The following is a 17796-nucleotide window of genomic DNA, read 5'->3' on the forward strand; positions in this document are numbered from 1 at the left end:
GTGGGTGTCCGATGTCCCTGTCACCCGTGGGTGTCCGATGTCCCTGTCACCCATGGGTACTCTTTGTCCCTGTCACCCGTGTGTGCCCGCTGTCCCTGTCACCCGTGTGTGCCCGCTGTCCCTGTCACCCGTGGGTGCCCGCTGTCCCTGTCACCCGTGTGTGCCCGCTGTCCCTGTCACCCGTGGGTGTCCGATGTCCCTGTCACCCGTGGGTGCCCCGTGTCCCTGTCACCCGTGGGTGCCCGATGTCCCTGTCACCCGTGGGTGTCCGATGTCCCTGTCACCCGTGGGTGCCCGATGTCCCTGTCACCCGTGGGTGCCGGCTGTCCCTGTCACCCGCGGGCGAATCCCGGGCTGTCCCCCGGTCACCCCACGCGGTGTCGGGGGGTCAGTGGGGAGTGGCGGCGGCTCCGTTTGAGGGAAATAAAGGGAAATAAAGGGAAATAAAGGGAAATAAAGGGAAATAAAGGGAAATAAAGGGAAATAAAGGCGTTTTTGGGGAGCGCGTGTCCGTGGACTCCGTCACGGGGACACGCGGGGACACCGGGGGCGGCATTAAAGCCCCGCCCCGCCCAGCGCTCCGAGTTCCTATAGGCTCCCATGCCTGTCACTCAAAACGGGGGCCGGACATCCACATTTTCTCGTTCTCTGATTGGTTTACACATCCGCTACTCGCCGTTGATTGGCTGCTTCATTCCCGACCCTCCTGTGGGCGGCCTCGCGGGGATTGGCCGCTGCTCCGTAGGCGGTGATTGGATGGGGGCGGTGCGGAGCTGCGCTGTGATTGGCTGAGGGGGGAGGAGCAGCGATGTGATTGGTGGAGAGCGGGAGGGGGCGTGGCCAGCGGCGGGGCGCGGGAGGCGGCGGCGGCGGCACCGGGGCCGCACCGGACCCGAACCGGGGCCGGGCCCGAACCGGGGCCGGGCCGCTCGGAACCAGGGTCGCTGCGGGCCCCGGGGGTGGCTCCGATACCTGCGGGTACCGTGAGACCACCCGGGCGGCACGGCTGAGGTGCCTGCGGGGGCTCCGCTGCCGGTTACCGTGCCCGGGGCCTGCACCGGCGGGCCCGGAGCCGAGCCCTCCGTGAGGGGAGGTAACGGCCCGGTAAGGAGGCGGCGATGGCGGGCTCCGTGCACAGCCTGAGCGGCCTGCAGAAAACCGCCCTGCTCCTGGGCGTCCCGGCCGCCGCCACCGTGCTCTACATCCTGTACCGGCGCTACCGGGAGAGCCGAGGTGGGTGCGGGTCCCTGCACCGGGCCCGAACGGGACCCCCGGCAGCCGCCCCGGGGCTCTCCGTGGGCAGGGGGAGGCGGCGGGGGTCGCTTCTCCCGCTGGGAATTCCCGTGGGATCCACCCTGGGAGGGGTCCCTGTCCCTCTGTGTCCCTTTGGGGACACCCTGGGGACCTTTGGGGACACCCTGGGGACCCTTTGGGGACACCCTGGGGACCCTCTGGGGACACCCTGGGGACCCTCTGGGGACCCCCTGGGGACCCTTTGGGGACCCCCTGGGGACCTTTGGGGACACCCTGGGGACCCTTTGGGGACACCCTGGGGACCTTTGAGGACACCCTGGGGACCTTTGTCACCCCCTGGGGACCTTTGGGGACACCCTGGGGACCCTTTGGGGACACCCTGGGGACCTTTGGGGACACCCTGGGGACCCTTTGGGGACACCCTGGGGACCTTTGGGGACACCCTGGGGACCCTTTGTCACCCCCTGGGGACCTTTGGGGACACCCTGGGGACCCTTTGGGGACCATGCCAGGACCTCCTGAGGAGTGGGAGGCTGTGGGAGTCACTTTTCCCTCTGGGATTTCCTGTGTAACCCCCCTGGGAAGGGTCCCAGTCCCTTCCTGTCCCTTTGTCACCCCCTGGGGACCCTTTGGGGACCTTTTGGGGACACCCTGGGGACCTTCTGGGGGCACCCTGGGCATTGGGGACCCATCAGAGTCACTTTTCCCTTGAGGATTTCGCTTGTAACCCCCCTGGGAAGGTCCCAGTCTCTTCCTGTCTCTTTGTCACCCCCTGGGGACCCCTCGGTGACCCCCTGGGGACCCTTTGGGGACACCCTGGGGACCCCTCGGTGACCCCCTGGGGACTCTTTGGGGACACCCTGGGGACCCTTTGGGGACCCCCTGGGGACCCTTTGGGGACCCTCCGCTGTCCCCTCAGAGGCGCAGGTGACCTTGGTGGCAGATGAGGGGCTGGAGGTGGCGGTGAGGGTTCCCCGCACGGCGCTGAAATCGCTGATCGGCCGCCGAGGAGCCACCATCAACCAGGTGTGTGCGGCGGGAACGGGGCACCGGGAGCACCGGGGACACCGGGAGCTCTGGGAGCACCGGGGACACCGGGGACACCGGGAGCACTGGGGACACCAGGAGCACCGAGATCACTGGGGGCACTGGGGGCACTGGGATCACCGGGAGCTCTGGGGGCACCGGGGACACCGGGAGCACTGGGAGCGCCGGGAGCACTGGGGACACCGGGAGCACTGGGGACACCAGGAGCACCGGGAGCACCGGGAGCTCCGAGAGCACCGGGATCACTGGGATCACTGGGGGCACCGGGATCACCGGAAGCACCGGGAGCACTGGGATCACCAGGATCACTGGGGGCACTGGGGGCACTGGGATCACCGGGAGCACTGGGATCACCGGGGGCACCGGGAGCTCTGGGGGCACTGGGATCACTGGGATCACCGGGAGCACCGGGATCACTGGGAGCACCGGGAGCTCTGGGGGCACTGGGATCACTGGGATCACCGGGAGCACCGGGATCACCAGGAGCTCTGGGATCACCGGGAGCACCAGGGGGCACTGGGAGCACTGGGATCACTGGGATCACTGGGATCACCAGGGAGCACCGGGGACACTGGGAGCACCGGGGGACACCGGGAGCACCGGGAGCACCGGGATCACCGGGAGCTCTGGGGGCACTGGGAGCACTGGGATCACCGGGGGCACCGGGAGCACTGGGAGCACCAGGGGCACTGGGAGCACCGGGATCACTGGGATCACTGGGATCACCGGGAGCACCGGGATCACTGGGATCACCGGGAGCACCGGGAGCACCGGCAGCACTGGGGACACCGGGAGCACCGGGATCACCGGGAGCACCAGGATCAGTGGGATCACCAGGAGCACTGGGATCACTGGGAGCACTGGGAGCACCGGGAGCACCAGGGGGCACCGGGATCACCCGGATCACCGGGGGCACCGGGGGGCACCGGGATCACCGGGATCACTGGGATCACCGGGATCACCGGGAGCACTGGGATCACCGGGATCACCGGGATCACCGGGAGCACTGGGATCACCGGGATCACCGGGATCACTGGGATCACTGGGATCATTGGGATCACCGGGATCACCGGGATCACTGGGATCACCGGGAATGGCTGATCCCCGCTGTCCCCGCAGCTGAGGCAGGAGACGGGAGCCCAGATCGATGTGGAGGAGGAGGAGGAGGAGGAAGGGGGCCAGTCCCTGGTGCAGATCTCGGGCTCCCCGGGCCAGGTGTGCCGGGCCAGGGCGGCCGTGCTGCGAATCGTGGCCGACAGCGCGCCCGTGGCCGAGCAGCTGCGCGTGCCCCAGCACGCCGTGGGCAGGATCATCGGTACGGGCACCCCAAAACCTGGGGAAAGGTTCTGTGTCCCTTGGGGAACCCCAAATCCTGGGGGACCCCAAATCCTGGGGGACCCCAAATCATGGGGGAAAAGGTTCTGTGTCCCTTGGGAAACCCCAAATCCTGGGGGGAAAGGTTCTGTGTCCCTTGGGGAACCCCAAATCCTGGGGGAAGGTTCTGTGTCCCTTGGGGAACCCCAAATCCTGGGGGAAAGGTTCTGTGTCCCTTGGGAAACCCCAAAACCTGGGGGGAAAGGTTCTGTGTCCCTTGGGGAACCCCAAATCCTGGGGGGAAAGGTTCTGTGTCCCTTGGGAAACCCCAAAATCTGGGGGACCCCAAATCCTGGGGGAAAAGGTTCTGTGTCCCTTGGGAAACCCCAGATCCTGGAGGACCCCAAATCCTGGGGGGAAAGGTTCTGTGTCCCTTGGGAAACCCCAAATCCTGGGGAACCCCAAATCCTGGGGGAAAGGTTCTGTGTCCCTTGGGAAACCCCAAATCCTGGGGGACCCCAAATCATGGGAAACCCCAAAACCTGGGGAACCCCAAATCCTGGGGGAAAAGGTCTGTGTCCCTTGGGAAACCCCAAATCCTGGGGGACCCCAAATCCTGGGGGACCCCAAATCATGGGAAACCCCAAAACCTGGGGAACCCCAAATCCTGGGGGAAAAGGTCTGTGTCCCTTGGGAAACCCCAAATCCTGGGAAACCCCAAAACCCAGGGGGAAAGGTTCTGTGTCCCTTGGGAAACCCCAAATCCTGGGGGGAAAGGTTCTGTGTCCCTTGGGAAACCCCAAATCCCAGGGGGAGCCTTCCATAGCCACAGGGACACCCCAAATCCTGGGGGAAAGGTTCTGTATCCCTTGGGAAACCCCAAATCCTGGGGAACCCCAAATCCTGGGGAACCCCAAATCATGGGGGAACCTTCCTTAGCCAGGGACACCCCAAATCCTGTGGGGAAAGGTTCTGTGTCCCTTGGGAAACCCCAAATCCCGGGGGGAACCTTCCATAGCTACAGGGACACCCCAAATCCTGGAGGGAGCTTCCACAGCCCCTAGGAGACCCCCAGTTCCGGGGGGAACCATTTGTGTCCCTCTGGATCATCCCTGATCCCATGGGAACCTCCCGTACCCACAAGGACACCCCAAATCCTGGGGGGAACTTCTGGGACACCCCAAATCCTGGGGGGAATTTCTGTACCCCTGGGACACCCCAAATCCTGGGATTCTTCCACACCCACAGGGTCAGCCCCAATCCCAGGGGAGCTTTTGTGCCTTCCCAAATCCCGGGATCCTTTCCCAACCCCCAGAGCCATCCCCAATCCTGGGGGTCCCTTTCAGTCTCCTGGGGTCCTTCCATCCCCTTCCCCAAATCCTGGGGGTCCTTCCCCCAATCCCAGGGGTTTTTCCACCCTTTCTCCCCAATCCTGAGGGGCCCTTCCACCGCTTTTCCTGCTAATCCTGGGTCTCTTCCATCCCAGTCCTGGGGGGCCCTTCCACCCCATCCTGGGGGGCTCTTCCACTCCCTTCTCCCCAGTCCCAGGGCCCTTCCACTCCCTTCTCCCTATTCCTTGTGGGAATTTTCTTTCCTGTCAGTCCCAGGGGCCTTTCCCTGCCTTTCCTTATCCCAGGGGGCCTTTCCACTCTTTCCTCCTCCCCATCCCAGACTGGTTTCCCACCCCTTTCCCAACATCCCAGAGTGGTTTCCCACCCCTTTCCCAACATCCCAGACTCCTCTCTCACCCTTTTCCCAACATCCTGGACTCCCTTCCCACCCCTGCATCCCCCAGACTCATTTCCCACCCTTTCCCAACATCCCAGACTGGTTTCCCACCCCTTTCCCAACATCCTAGAGTGGTTTCCCACCTTTTTCCCAACATCCTGGACTCCCTTCCCAACCCTTTCCCAACATCCTGGACACCCTTCCCACCCCTGCATCCCCCAGACTCATTTCCCACCCTTTCCCAACATCCCAGACTGGTTTCCCACCCCTTTCCCAACTTCCCAGACTGGTTTCCCACCCCTTTCCCAACATCCCAGACTGGTTTCCCACCCCTGCATCCCCCAGACTCATTTCCCACCCTTTCCCAACATCCCAGACTCATTTCCCACCCCTTTCCCAACTTCCCAGACTGGTTTCCCACCCCTTTCCCAACATCCCAGAGTGGTTTCCCACCCCTTTCCCAACTTCCCAGACTGATTTCCCACCCCTTTCCGAACATCCTAGAGTGGTTTCCCACCTTTTTCCCAACATCCTGGACTCCCTTCCCAACCCTTTCCCAACATCCTGGACTCCCTTCCCACCCCTGCATCCCCCAGACTCATTTGCCATCCCTTTCCCAACATCCCAGACTGGTTTCCCATCCCTTTCCCAACATCCCAGACTCATTTCCCACCCTTTCCCAACACCCCAGACTCATTTCCCACCCTTTTCCCGATATCCCAGACTGGTTTCCCACCCTTTTCCCAACATCCTGGACTCCCTTCCCACCCCTGCATCCCCCAGACTCATTTCCCACCCTTTCCCCACATCCCAGACTCATTTCCCACCCCTTTCCCAACATCCCAGACTCATTTCCCACCCCTTTCCCCACATCCCAGACTCATTTCCCACCCTTTTCCCAACATCCCAGACTGGTTTCCCATCCCTTTCCCAACACCCCAGACTCATTTCCCACCCTTTTCCCGACACCCCAGACTGGTTTCCCACCCCGATCCTTTCCTCCCCTTTCCCGTGGTCTCGTTTCCGGTGCGGAAGCTCCCGGGGCTGTCCCGTTCCCGGTCCCTGATTTCCCGCAGGCCGTGGTGGGGAGACGGTGCGGGGGATCTGCCGGAGCTCGGGGGCTCGCGTGGAGTGTGGCCAGGAGCCCGGGGCCAGCCTGGCCCCGCTGCGCTGCATCCGCCTGCTGGGCACCCGCAAGGAGGTGGAGGTGGCCAAGGTGAGCGTGGATCGGAGCCTTGGGATCCTCCCTGTGCCCTTGGGATTCTCTTGATCCCCTCGGGATCCTCCCTGTGCCCTTGGGATCCTCCTCATCCCCTCGGGATCCTCTTGATCCCCTCAGGATCCTCCTCATCCCCTCGGGATCCTCCTGTGCCCTCGGGATCCTCTTGATCCCCTTGGGATCCTCTTGATCCCCTCAGGATCCTCCTCATCCCCTTGGGATCCTCCCTGTGCCCTCGGGATCCTCCTCATCCCCTCGGGATCCTCCTCATCCCCTCGGGATCCTCCCCATGCCCTTGGGATCCTCTTGATCCCCTCGGGATCCTCTTCATCCCCTTGGGATCCTCCCTGTGCCCTTGGGATCCTCTTGATCCCCTCAGGATCCTCTTGATCCCCTCAGGATCCTCTCTGTGTCCTCGGGATCCTCCCCATGCCCTTGGGATCCTCTTGATCCCCTCGGGATCCTCCTCATCCCCTCGGGATCCTCCTGTGCCCTCGGGATCCTCTTGATCCCCTCAGGATCCTCTCTGTGCCCTCGGGATCCTCCCTGTGCCCTTGGGATCCTCTTGATCCCCTCGGGATCTTCCTCATCCCCTTGGGATCCTCTCCATCCCTTTAGGATCCTCCCCATCCCCTCGGGATCTTCCTCATGCCCTCGGGATCTTCCCCGTGCCCTTAGGATCCTCTTGATCCCCTCGGGATCCTCCCTGTGCCCTTGGGATCCTCTTGGTCCCCTCAGGATCCTCCTCATCCCCTCAGGATCCTCCCCATGCCCTTGGGATCATCCTCGTCCCCTTGGGATCCTCCCTGTGCCCTCGGGATCCTCTTGATCCCCTCGGGATCCTCCCTGTGCCCTCGGGATCCTCCTCATCCCCTCGGGATCTTCCCTGTGCCCTCGGGATCCTCCCTGTGCCCTCGGGATCCTCCTCATCCCCTCGGGATCTTCCCCGTGCCCTTTGGGTTCTTTTGATCGTGTGATCCCAAACCGATTTGGGTGGTTGTGACCTGTCAGTCCCACACGAATCAGGGTTGTTGTGACCTGTCAATCACACACAGATCCAGGTTGTTGTGACCTGTCAATCCCACACAGCTCGGGGTTGTTTTGTTCTGTCAATCCCACACGGATTGGGGTTGTTGTGACCTGTCAGTCCCACACGGATGGGGGGTTGTTGTTTCGCTCCATCAGTCCCACACAGATCAGGGTTGTTGTGATCTGTCAATCCCACACGGATCTGGGGGTTGTTGTTTTGTTCTGTCAGTCCCACACGGATCTGGGGGTTGTTTTGTTCTGTCAGTCCCACACGGATCTGGGGGTTGTTGTTTTGTTCTGTCAATCCCACATGGATTGGGGTTGTTTTGTTCTGTCAGTCCCACACGGCTCGGGGTTGTTTTACTCCATCAATCCCACACGGATGGGGGTTGTTGTTTTGTTCTGTCAGTCCCACACGGATGGGGGTTGTTGTGACCTGTCAGTCCCACACGGCTCGGGGTTGTTTTGTTCTGTCAATCACACACGGATTGGGGTTGTTTTGCTCCATCAATCCCACATGGATGGGGGTTGTTGTGACCTGTCAATCCCACACGGATCGGGGTTGTTTTGTTCTGTCAGTCCCACATGGATCTGGGGGTTGTTTTGTTCTGTCAGTCCCACACGGCTCGGGGTTGTTTTACTCCATCAATCCCACACGGATGGGGGTTGTTGTTTTGTTCTGTCAGTCCCACACGGATCTGGGGGTTGTTGTGACCATTCAATCCCACACGGATGGGGGTTGTTGTTTTGTTCTGTCAATCCCACACGGATCTGGGGGTTGTTGTTTTGTTCTGTCAATCCCACACGGATCTGGGGGTTGTTGTTTTGTTCTGTCAATCCCACACGGATCTGGGGGTTGTTGTTTTGTTCTGTCAATCCCACACGGATCTGGGGGTTGTTGTTTTGTTCTGTCAGTCCCACACGGATGGGGGTTGTTGTGATCTGTCAATCCCACACGGATCTGGGGGTTGTTTTGTTCTGTCAGTCCCACACGGATCTGGGGGTTGTTTTGTTCTGTCAATCCTACACAGATTGGGGTTGTTTTGTTCTGTCAATCCCACACGGATATGGGGGTTGTTGTTTTGTTCTGTCAGTCCCACAGGGATCTGGGGGTTGTTGTTCCGCTCTCCGGAGTGCGGCTGTTCCCAGATCCGCTGCCTGATCCTTGCAGAGGCTGATCCTGGAGAAGCTGTCGGAGGAGCAGGCGTTCCGCTCGGAGCTGGCGCAGGCGGCGGCCGCTCGCTGCCCGCGGAAGCAGCCCCTGGGCAGCCGCCGGGAGCCACCGGGGCCACTCCCGGCTGTTCCCACCGGCCCCGGGGGCTGCCAGGAGCACTGGGACACCGAGAGGGCAACGGAGACACCGGGCTGGGGCACGGAAACACCGAACCGGGGCATGGAAACACTGGGCCAGGGCATGGAGACACCGAGCCAGGGCACGGAAACACCGAACCGGGGCACGGAGACACCGAGCCAGGGCCTGGAAACACCAAGCCAGGGCACGGAGACACCGAGCCGGGGCACGGAGACACCGAACCAGGGCATGGAGACACCGAGCCAGGGCCTGGAAACACCGAGCCAGGGCACGGAAACACCAAACCAGGCCCTGAAAACACCGAACCAGGGCACGGAGACACCGAGCCAGGGCACGGAGACACCGGGCCAGGGCACTGGGACACCGAACCGGGGCATGGAGACACCGAGCCAGGGCCCGGAGCCAGGCACGGAGCCCCAGGAGCCTCCCGTGCCCAAGTTTGAGGGTGAGAGCGGCACTGGGGCGATTCCCGTTGGGAACGGTGGGTGGGGAGGGGGCTCCTGGGATTCTGGGGGGTTCCCTCCATCCTTCCCGTGCCTTTTCCAATTGGATTTTGGGAGATTCCAGCCCTCCCGTGCCTTTCCTGGAGGGATTTTGGGAGATTCCGGCCCTCCTGTGCCTTTTCCAATGGGATTTTAGGTGGATTTTGGGTGAATTTTGGGTGGATTTGGGGGTTCCCCTGTGCCATGTTTGTCTGATGGGAATTTTGGGTGGATTTTGGGTAGATTTGGAGGGGATTTGGGGTGGATTTCAGGGTTCCCCCATATTGTGGCTGTCTGGTGGGATTTGGGGTGGATTTTGGGTGATTTGGGGTGGATTTGTGTGATTTTGGTTGGATTTTGGGTGATTTTATGTGGATTTTGTGTGATTTTGTGTGATTTGGTGTGGATTTTGGGTGATTTCATGTGGATCTGGGTGTTCCCCATGCCGTGGCTGTCTGGTGGGATTTGGGGTGGATTTTGGGGTGATTTTGAGTGATTTGATGTGGATTTTGAGTGATTTTGTGTGGATTTTGGGTGATTTTTTGTGGATTTTGGGTGATTTTGTGTGGATTTTGGGTGATTTTGGGTGATTTGGGGTGGATTTTAGGTGGATTTGGGTGATTTTGGGTGATTTTGTGTGGATTTTGGGTGATTTTGTGTGGATTTGTGTGGATTTTGGGTGATTTGGTGTGGATTTTGGGTGATTTTGGGTGATTTTGTGTGGATTTTGTGTGACTTTGAGTGATTTGGGGTGGATTTTGGGTGGATTTGTGTGATTTTGTGTGGATTTTGGGTGATTGTGTGTGGATTTTGGGTGATTTTGTGTGGATTTTGGGTGATTTTATGTGGATTTTGGGTGGATTTGTGTGATTTTGTGTGGATTTTGGGTGACTTTGAGTGATTTGGGGTGGATTTTGGGTGGATTTGTGTGATTTTGTGTGGATTTTGTGTGATTTTGTGTGGATTTTGGGTGATTTTGGGTGGATTTTGGGTGGATTTGGGGGTTCCCCTGTGCCGTGGTGGGATTTGGGGTGGATATTGGGTTGATTTGGGGTGGATTTAGGTTGATTTTGTGTGGATTTTGGTTGATTTTGTTTGGATTTTGAGTGATTTTATGTGGATTTTGTGTGGATTTGTGTGATTTTGTGTGGATTTTGGGTGATTTTGGGTGACTTTGAGTGATTTGGGGTGGATTTTGTGTGATTTTGTGTGATTTTGGGTGGATTTGGGTGACTTTGTGTGGATTTTGGGTGGATTTTGTGTGGATTTGGGGTGATTTTGGGTGATTTTGGATGGATTTTGGGTGATTTTGGGTGATTCTGGATGGATTTTGGGTGATTTTGTGTGGATTTTGGGTGATTTTGTGTGGATTTTGGGTGACTTTGTGTGGATTTTTTGTGATTTTGTGTGGATTTGGGGTGATTTGGTGTGGATTTTGGGTGATTTGGGGTGGATTTGGGTGACTTTGTGTGGATTTGGGGTGATTTTGTGTGGATTTTGGGTGATTTTGGGTGATTTTGTGTGGATTTTGGGTGACTTTGAGTGATTTGGGGTGGATTTTGGGTGGATTTGTGTGATTTTGTGTGGATTTTGTGTGGATTTGGGTGATTTTGTGTGGATTTGTGTGGATTTGGTGTGGATTTTGGCTGATTTTATGTGGATTTTGTGTGATTTTGGGTGATTTTGTGTGGATTTTGGTTGATTTTGTTTGGATTTTGGGTGATTTTATGTGGATTTTGTGTGGATTTTGTGTGATTTGGTGTGGATTTTGTGTGATTTTGGGTGATTTTATGTGGATTTTGTGTGATTTGGTGTGGATTTTGGGTGATTTCATGTGGATCTGGGTGTTCCCCGTGCCGTGTCTCCCCGCAGTGCCCAGCCCAGATTTCAGTTTCGCGGCGGATGAACACCTGCACGTTTACGTGTCGGCTGCCGAGAGCCCCGGGCACTTCTGGATCCAACTGCTGGGGACGCGCAGCCTGCAGCTGGACAAACTGACAGCCGAGATGGGGCACTTCTACCAGAGCAGCCCCGCCGTGCGTCCCACAGTGTCCCCTCTGTCCCCTCTGTGTCCCCTCTGTGTCAGTGTCCCTGCAGTGTCCCCGCAGTGTCCCCTCTGTGTCCCCATTGTGATCCTCTGTGTCCCCTGTGTGTCAGTGTCCCCGCAGTGTCCCCTCTGTGTCGCCTCTGTCCCCTCTGTGTCCCTGCAGTGTCCCCATTGTGATCCTCTGTGTCCCCTCTGTGTCAGTGTCCCTGCAGTGTCCCCTCTGTGTCCCCTCTGTGTCCTCTGTGTGTCCCCGCAGTGTCCCCTCTGTGTCCTCTGTGTGTCCCTGCAGTGTCACCTCTGTCCCCTCTGTCCCCTCTGTGTCCCCATTGTGATCCTCTGTGTCCCCTCTGTGTCAGTGTCCCCGCAGTGTCCCCTCTGTGTCCCCTCTGTGTCCTCTGTGTGTCCCTGCAGTGTCCCCTCTGTGTCCCTGCAGTGTCCCCTCTGTCTCCTCTGTGTCCCTGCAGTGTCCCCTCTGTGTCCTCTGTGTGTCCCTGCAGTGTCCCCTCTGTCCCCTCTGTGTCCCTGCAGTGTCCCCTCTGTGTCCTCTGTGTGTCCCTGCAGTGTCCCCTCTGTCTCCTCTGTGTCCCTGCAGTGTCCCCTCTGTGTCCTCTGTGTGTCCCTGCAGTGTCCCCTCTGTCTCCTCTGTGTCCCTGCAGTGTCCCCTCTGTGTCCTCTGTGTGTCCCTGCAGTGTCCCCTCTGTGTCCTCTGTGTCCCCTCAGTGTCCCCTCTGTGTCCTCTGTGTGTCCCTGCAGTGTCCCCTCTGTGTCCCCATTGTGATCCTCTGTGTCCCCTCTGTGCCCCTTCTGTGTCCCCTCTGTGTCCCCTCCATGTCCCTTCTGTGTCCCCTCTGTGTCCCCTCTGTGTCCCCTGTGTGCCCTCTGTGTCCCAGCACTGTCCCCCATCCTCGCCATGTCCCTGTGTCCCCTCCTGTCCCTTTATCCCATCCCATGTCCCAGCTCTGTCCCTTATCCCGTGTCCCCTCTTGTCCGAGCACTGTCCCCCATGTCCCTTATCCCCATCCTGTCCCCTCCTGTCCCTTATCCCACTCCTGTCCCTTGTCCCCTGCTGTCCCCTGCTGTCCCTCCCGTGTCCCCCTGACTGTCCCCGTGTCCCCAGGTGCCACCCCCGTCCGTGCACCCCGGTGACATCGTGGCCGCTCCGTACCTGGAGGATGGCGAGTGGTACCGGGCGCGTGTCCTGGGGACGCTGGACAACGGCCACCTGGACCTGTACTACGTGGACTTTGGGGACAACGGCGAGGCTCCCCCCGAGGCTCTGCGGGCCCTCAGGTGTGGCAGGGGGTGACATTCCTGGGGAAATGTCCCTGTCCCCTGGGAGTGTCCCTGTCCCCTGGGAGTGTCCCTGTCCCCTGGGAGTGTCCTCACCGTGTCCTTGCAGGAGCGACTTCCTGAGCCTGCCCTTCCAGGCCATCGAGTGCAGCCTGGCCGGGATTGTCCCCAACGGTGAGCAGGGGTGGCATGTGACTCTGTCCCTTTGGGGGGTGGCACGTGGCCCTGTCACCTCCTGGGGGTGGCACATGGCTCTGTCCCTTCGGGGGGTGGCACATGGCCCTGTGTCCTTGGGGGGTGGCACCTGGCCCTGTCACCTCCTGGGGGGTGGCACATGGCTCTGTCACCTCCTGGGGGGTGGCACCTGGCCCTGTCACCTCCTGGGGGTGGCACATGGCCCTGTCACCTCCTCGGGGTGGCACATGGCCCTGTCACCTCCTCAGGGTGGCACATGGCCCTGTGTCCTTGGGGGGTGGCACATGGCTCTGTCACCTTCTGGGGGTGGCACACGGTCCTGTCACCTCCTGGGGGTGGCACCTGGCCCTGTCACCTCTTGGGGGTGGCACATGGCCCTGTGTCCTTGGGGGGGTGGCACACGGTCCTGTCACCTCCTGGGGGTGGCACACGGTCCTGTCACCTCTTGGGGGTGGCACATGGCCCTGTCACCTCCTGGGGGTGGCACCTGGCCCTGTCACCTCTTGGGGGTGGCACATGGCCCTGTCACCTCCTGGGGGTGGCACATGGCTCTGTCACCTCCTGGGGGTGGCACACAGCCCTGTCCCCTTGGGGGGTGGCCCATGGCCCTGTCCAGTGCTGTTCCTCACAGTGTCACCATGCCTGCAGTGTCACCATCCCCACAGTGTCACCATTCCCTGCAGTGTCACCATCCCTGCGGTGTCACCATCCCCGCGGTGTCACTGTCACTGTCCCCATGGTGTCCCTGTCCCCACGGTGTCACCATTCCCCACAGTGTCCCTGTCCCTGTCCCCACAGTGTCCCTGTCCCCACGGTGTCCCTGTCCCCATGGTGTCCCTGTCCCCACAGTGTCGCTGTCCCTGTCCCCGCAATGTCACTGTTCCTGTCCCTGTCCCCACGGTGTCCCTGTCCCCACAGTGTCCCCACAGTGTCCCTGTCCCTGTCCCCACAGGTGACACGTGGCAGGAGGCGGCTCTGGACGAGTTTGACCGCCTCACTCACTGTGCGCAGTGTCCCTGTCCCTGTCCCCACGGTGTCCCTGTCCCCACAGTGTCCCTGTCCCCACAGTGTCCCCACAGTGTCCCTGTCCCCGCAGTGTCCCCATGGTGTCCCTGTCCCCACAGGTGACACGTGGCAGGAGGCGGCTCTGGACGAGTTTGACCGCCTCACTCACTGTGCGCAGTGTCCCTGTCCCTGTCCCCGCAGTGTCACTGTCCCTGTCCCTGTCCCCACAGTGTCCCTGTCCCCACAGTGTCCCCACAGTGTCTCTGTCCCCACAGTGTCCCTGTCCCTGTCCCCGCAGGTGACACGTGGCAGGAGGCGGCTCTGGACGAGTTTGACCGCCTCACTCACTGTGCGCAGTGTCCCTGTCCCTGTCCCCACAGTGTCCCTGTCCCTGTCCCCACAGGTGACACGTGGCAGGAGGCGGCTCTGGACGAGTTTGACCGCCTCACTCACTGTGCGCAGTGGACGCCGCTGGTGGCGCGGATCTGCAGCTACGGCCAGAGCGGGCTGGGAACACGGCCCAGCGTGCGGCTGTTCACCGAGCACCACGGACAGGTGTGTCACCTGTGTCACCTGTGTCTGTCACCTGTGTCACCTGTGTCACCTGTGTCACCTGTGTCACCTGTGTCTGTCACCTGTGTCACCTGTGTCACCTGTGTCTGTCACCTGTGTCTGTCACCTGTGTCTGTCCCCTGTGTCACCTGAGCCCTGGCCCAGTGTGCGGCTGTTCACCGAGCACCACGGACAGGTGTGTCACCTGTGTCACCTGTGTCTGTCACCTGTGTCACCTGTGTCTGTCACCTGTGTCACCTGTGTCACCTGTGTCACCTGTGTCACCTGTGTCTGTCACCTGTGTCTGTCACCTGTGTCACCTGTGTCACCTGTGTCACCTGTGTCACCTGTGTCACCTGTGTCTGTCACCTGTGTCTGTCACCTGTGTCACCTGTGTCTGTCACCTGTGTCACCTGTGTCTGTCCCCTGTGTCACCTGTGTCACCTGTGTCACCTGTGTCTGTCACCTGTGTCACCTGTGTCACCTGTGTCACCTGTGTCTGTCATCTGTGTCACCTGTGTCTGTCACCTGTGTCACCACTGTCACCTGTGTCTGTCACCTGTGTCACCTGTGTCATCTGTGTCACCTGTGTCTGTCACCTGTGTCACCTGTGTCACCTGTGTCACCTGTGTCACCTGTGTCTGTCACCTGTGTCTGTCACCTGTGTCACCTGTGTCACCTGTGTCTGTCACCTGTGTCTGTCACCTGTGTCACCTGTGTCACCTGTGTCACCTGTCCCCTGTGTCCCCTGAGCCCTGGCCCAGTGTGCAGCTGTTCACCGAGCACCACGGACAGGTGTGTCACCTGTGTCACCTGTGTGTGTCACCTGTGTCACCTGTGTCACCTGAGCCATCACTGTCCCCTGTGTCACCTGTCCCCTGTGTCACCTGTCCCCTGTGTCCCCTGAGCCCTGGCCCAGTGTGCAGCTGTTCACCGAGCACCACGGACAGGTGTGTCACCTGTGTCACCTGTGTCACCTGAGCCACCACTGTCACCTGTGTCACCTGTGTCACCTGTGTCACCTGTGTCACCTGTGTCACCTGTGTCACCTGTGTCTGTCACCTGTGTCACCACTGTCACCTGTGTCTGTCACCTGTGTCACCTGTGTCACCTGAGCCACCACTGTCACCTGTGTCCTCTGTCCCCAGTTCTCAGTGTCCCCTGAGCCACCAGTGTCCCTTGTCCTGCTGCTGTCCCCCTGCTGGCCCTGGCCCTGTTTCCTGTCCCCATTCCCATTGTTCCCATTGTTCCTGTTGTCCCTGTTGTTCCCATTCCCGTTGTTCCCATTGTTCCCGTTGTTCCCATTGTTCCTGCTGTTCCCGTTGTTCCCGTTGTTCCCATTGTTCCTATTCCCGTTGTTCCCGTTGTTCCCATTCCCATTGTTCCCATTGTTCCTGCTGTTCCCATTGTTCCCATTGTTCCCATTCCCGTTGTTCCCATTCCCGTTGTTCCCATTCCCGTTGTTCCCCTTGTTCCCGTTATTCCCGTTATTCCTGTTGTTCCCGTTGTTCCCATTCCCATTCCCGTTGTTCCCATTTTCCCTGTTGTTCCCGTTATTGCCGTTGTTGTTCCCGTTGTTCCGATTGTCCCCGTTGTTCCCGTTGTTGTTCCGTTGTTCCCGTTGTTCCCATTGTTCCCGTTGTCCCCGTTGTTCCCGTTGTTGTTCCGTTGTTCCCATTCCCGTTGTTCCCGTTGTTCCCATTGTTCCCGTTGTTGTTCCGTTGTTCCCGTTGTTCCCATTCCCATTGTTCCCGTTGTTCCCGTTGTTCCCATTGTTCCCGTTATTCCTGTTGTTGTTCCGTTGTTCCCATTGTTCCCGTTGTTCCCGTTGTTCCCATTGTTCTCATTCCCATTCCCATTGTTCCCATTGTTCCTGTTATTCCTGTTGTTGTTCCGTTGTTTCCGTTGTTCCCATTCCCATTCCCATTGTTCCCGTTGTTCCCATTCCCGTTGTTCCTGTTGTCCCCATTGTTCCCATTGTTCCCATTCCCATTCCCGTTGTTCCCATTGTTCCCGTTATTCCCGTTATTCCCGTTGTTGTTCCCATTGTTCCCATTCCCATTCCCGTTGTTCCCATTGTCCCCGTTATTCCCGTTGTTGTTCCGTTGTTCCCGCAGAGCCTGGATGTGGGAGCAGAGCTGGTGCGTTTGGGTTACGCCGTTCCCGGTCCCGCCGAGGAGCCCTCGGTGAGCAGCTCCCGGTGTCCCCCCGGTGTCCCCGGTGTCCCCTCCCGGTATCACCCTGTGTCCCCAGTGTCCCCGGTGTCACCCGGTGTCCCCTCCCTGTGTCCCCAGTGTCCCCAGTGTCCCCGGTGTCCCCTCCCGGTGTCACCCGGTGTCCCCTCCCGGTGTCCCCTCCTGGTGTCCCCGGTGTCACCCAGTGTCCCCTCCCGGTGTCCCCGGTGTCACCCGGTGTCCCCAGTGTCCCCGGTGTCACCCGGTGTCCCCAGTGTCCCCGGTGTCCCCTCCCGGTGTCCCCTCCCTGTGTCCCCGGTGTCCCCCCGGTGTCCCCTCCCGGTGTCCCGGTGGGCTCATCCCGCTTTTCCCGGGCAGGACGATCTGGGCTGCGCCTCCCCCCCGAGCCCCGGGGCCGCTCCCGGTGCCCCCGTCCCCCCGCAGCCCCCCCGGTGAGCCCGGGGCGCTCCGGTGACGCCGGTGCCGTTCCCTGCCCCGGGAGACCGGAGCCGGGACCCCCGGACCCCTCCCCGGTGCCACCACCGTGCCCGGTGACATCCCCACGGCCACCCGAAGCTGCCGGTGCCCGGTGCCACCGGCACGGTGACCGGGAGCTGCTCCCGGTGCCACCCCATGGATGTGACCGGGAGCCGTTCCCGGTGCCCCCACCACGTGCAGTCCCCTCTCCGGTGCCCTCCGGGAGGCGGCACCGACGAACCGCGGGGATCTCCGCTTGTGCCTCTTGTCAGGACGCGACACGCCGGTTCCGAGCGCCGGCGGTGCCCTTTCCGTTACCGGGAGCTCCCGGTTCCCTCGCCTTGTTCGGCTGTTCCGTTGCACTGTTTGTGGTTCTGAGTTAATAAAGTTGGAGGTTTCTCAGCGCTCTGTACCGGCGGGAACCGGGCGGGAACCGGCGGGAACCGGAGGGAACCGGAGGGGACCGGCGGGAACCGGGTGGGAACTGGCGGGAACCGGATGGGAACCGGGTGGGAACTGGCGGGAACCGGATGGGAACTGGCGGGAACCGGGTGGGAACTGGCGGGAACCGGCGGGAACCGGGCAGGAACCGGGATCAGGCGCTCCGGGGCAGCCCCGGCCGGGGTCCTTCGGTGCCGCCCGGCGCGGGCTCTGCGCAGGCGCAGTGCGGG

General features: G+C 60.6%; 1 protein-coding gene across 1 annotated transcript; it reads left to right on the forward strand.

Moving 5' to 3' along the window:
• The first annotated feature begins 836 nt into the window (after positions 1-836).
• On the forward strand, positions 837-17521 carry LOC131574350 (tudor and KH domain-containing protein-like). Its single transcript, XM_058828786.1, has 11 exons — positions 837-1233; positions 2174-2280; positions 3421-3616; positions 6420-6559; positions 8763-9348; positions 11258-11421; positions 12550-12722; positions 12832-12896; positions 14326-14477; positions 16592-16660; positions 17027-17521. Exons 1-11 carry the CDS (start codon positions 1119-1121, stop codon positions 17102-17104), a joined length of 1845 nt encoding a protein of 614 aa, XP_058684769.1. The 5' UTR covers positions 837-1118; the 3' UTR covers positions 17105-17521.
• Positions 17522-17796: the final 275 nt, after the last annotated feature.

Source organism: Poecile atricapillus, unplaced genomic scaffold (genome assembly GCF_030490865.1).
Source record: "Poecile atricapillus isolate bPoeAtr1 unplaced genomic scaffold, bPoeAtr1.hap1 scaffold_259, whole genome shotgun sequence".
NCBI classification, from domain to species: Eukaryota; Metazoa; Chordata; class Aves; order Passeriformes; family Paridae; genus Poecile; species Poecile atricapillus.

Bases quoted from the DNA above. Each gene is read 5' to 3' on its own strand.
- LOC131574350 (XM_058828786.1), top strand. From the start codon at position 1,119: ATGGCGGGCTCCGTGCACAGCCTGAGCGGCCTGCAGAAAACCGCCCTG. The intron at 1,234-2,173 runs GTGGGTGCGGGT...CTGTCCCCTCAG, and splicing joins GCGCTACCGGGAGAGCCGAG to AGGCGCAGGTGACCTTGGTG. The intron at 3,617-6,419 runs GTACGGGCACCC...GATTTCCCGCAG, and splicing joins CGCCGTGGGCAGGATCATCG to GCCGTGGTGGGGAGACGGTG.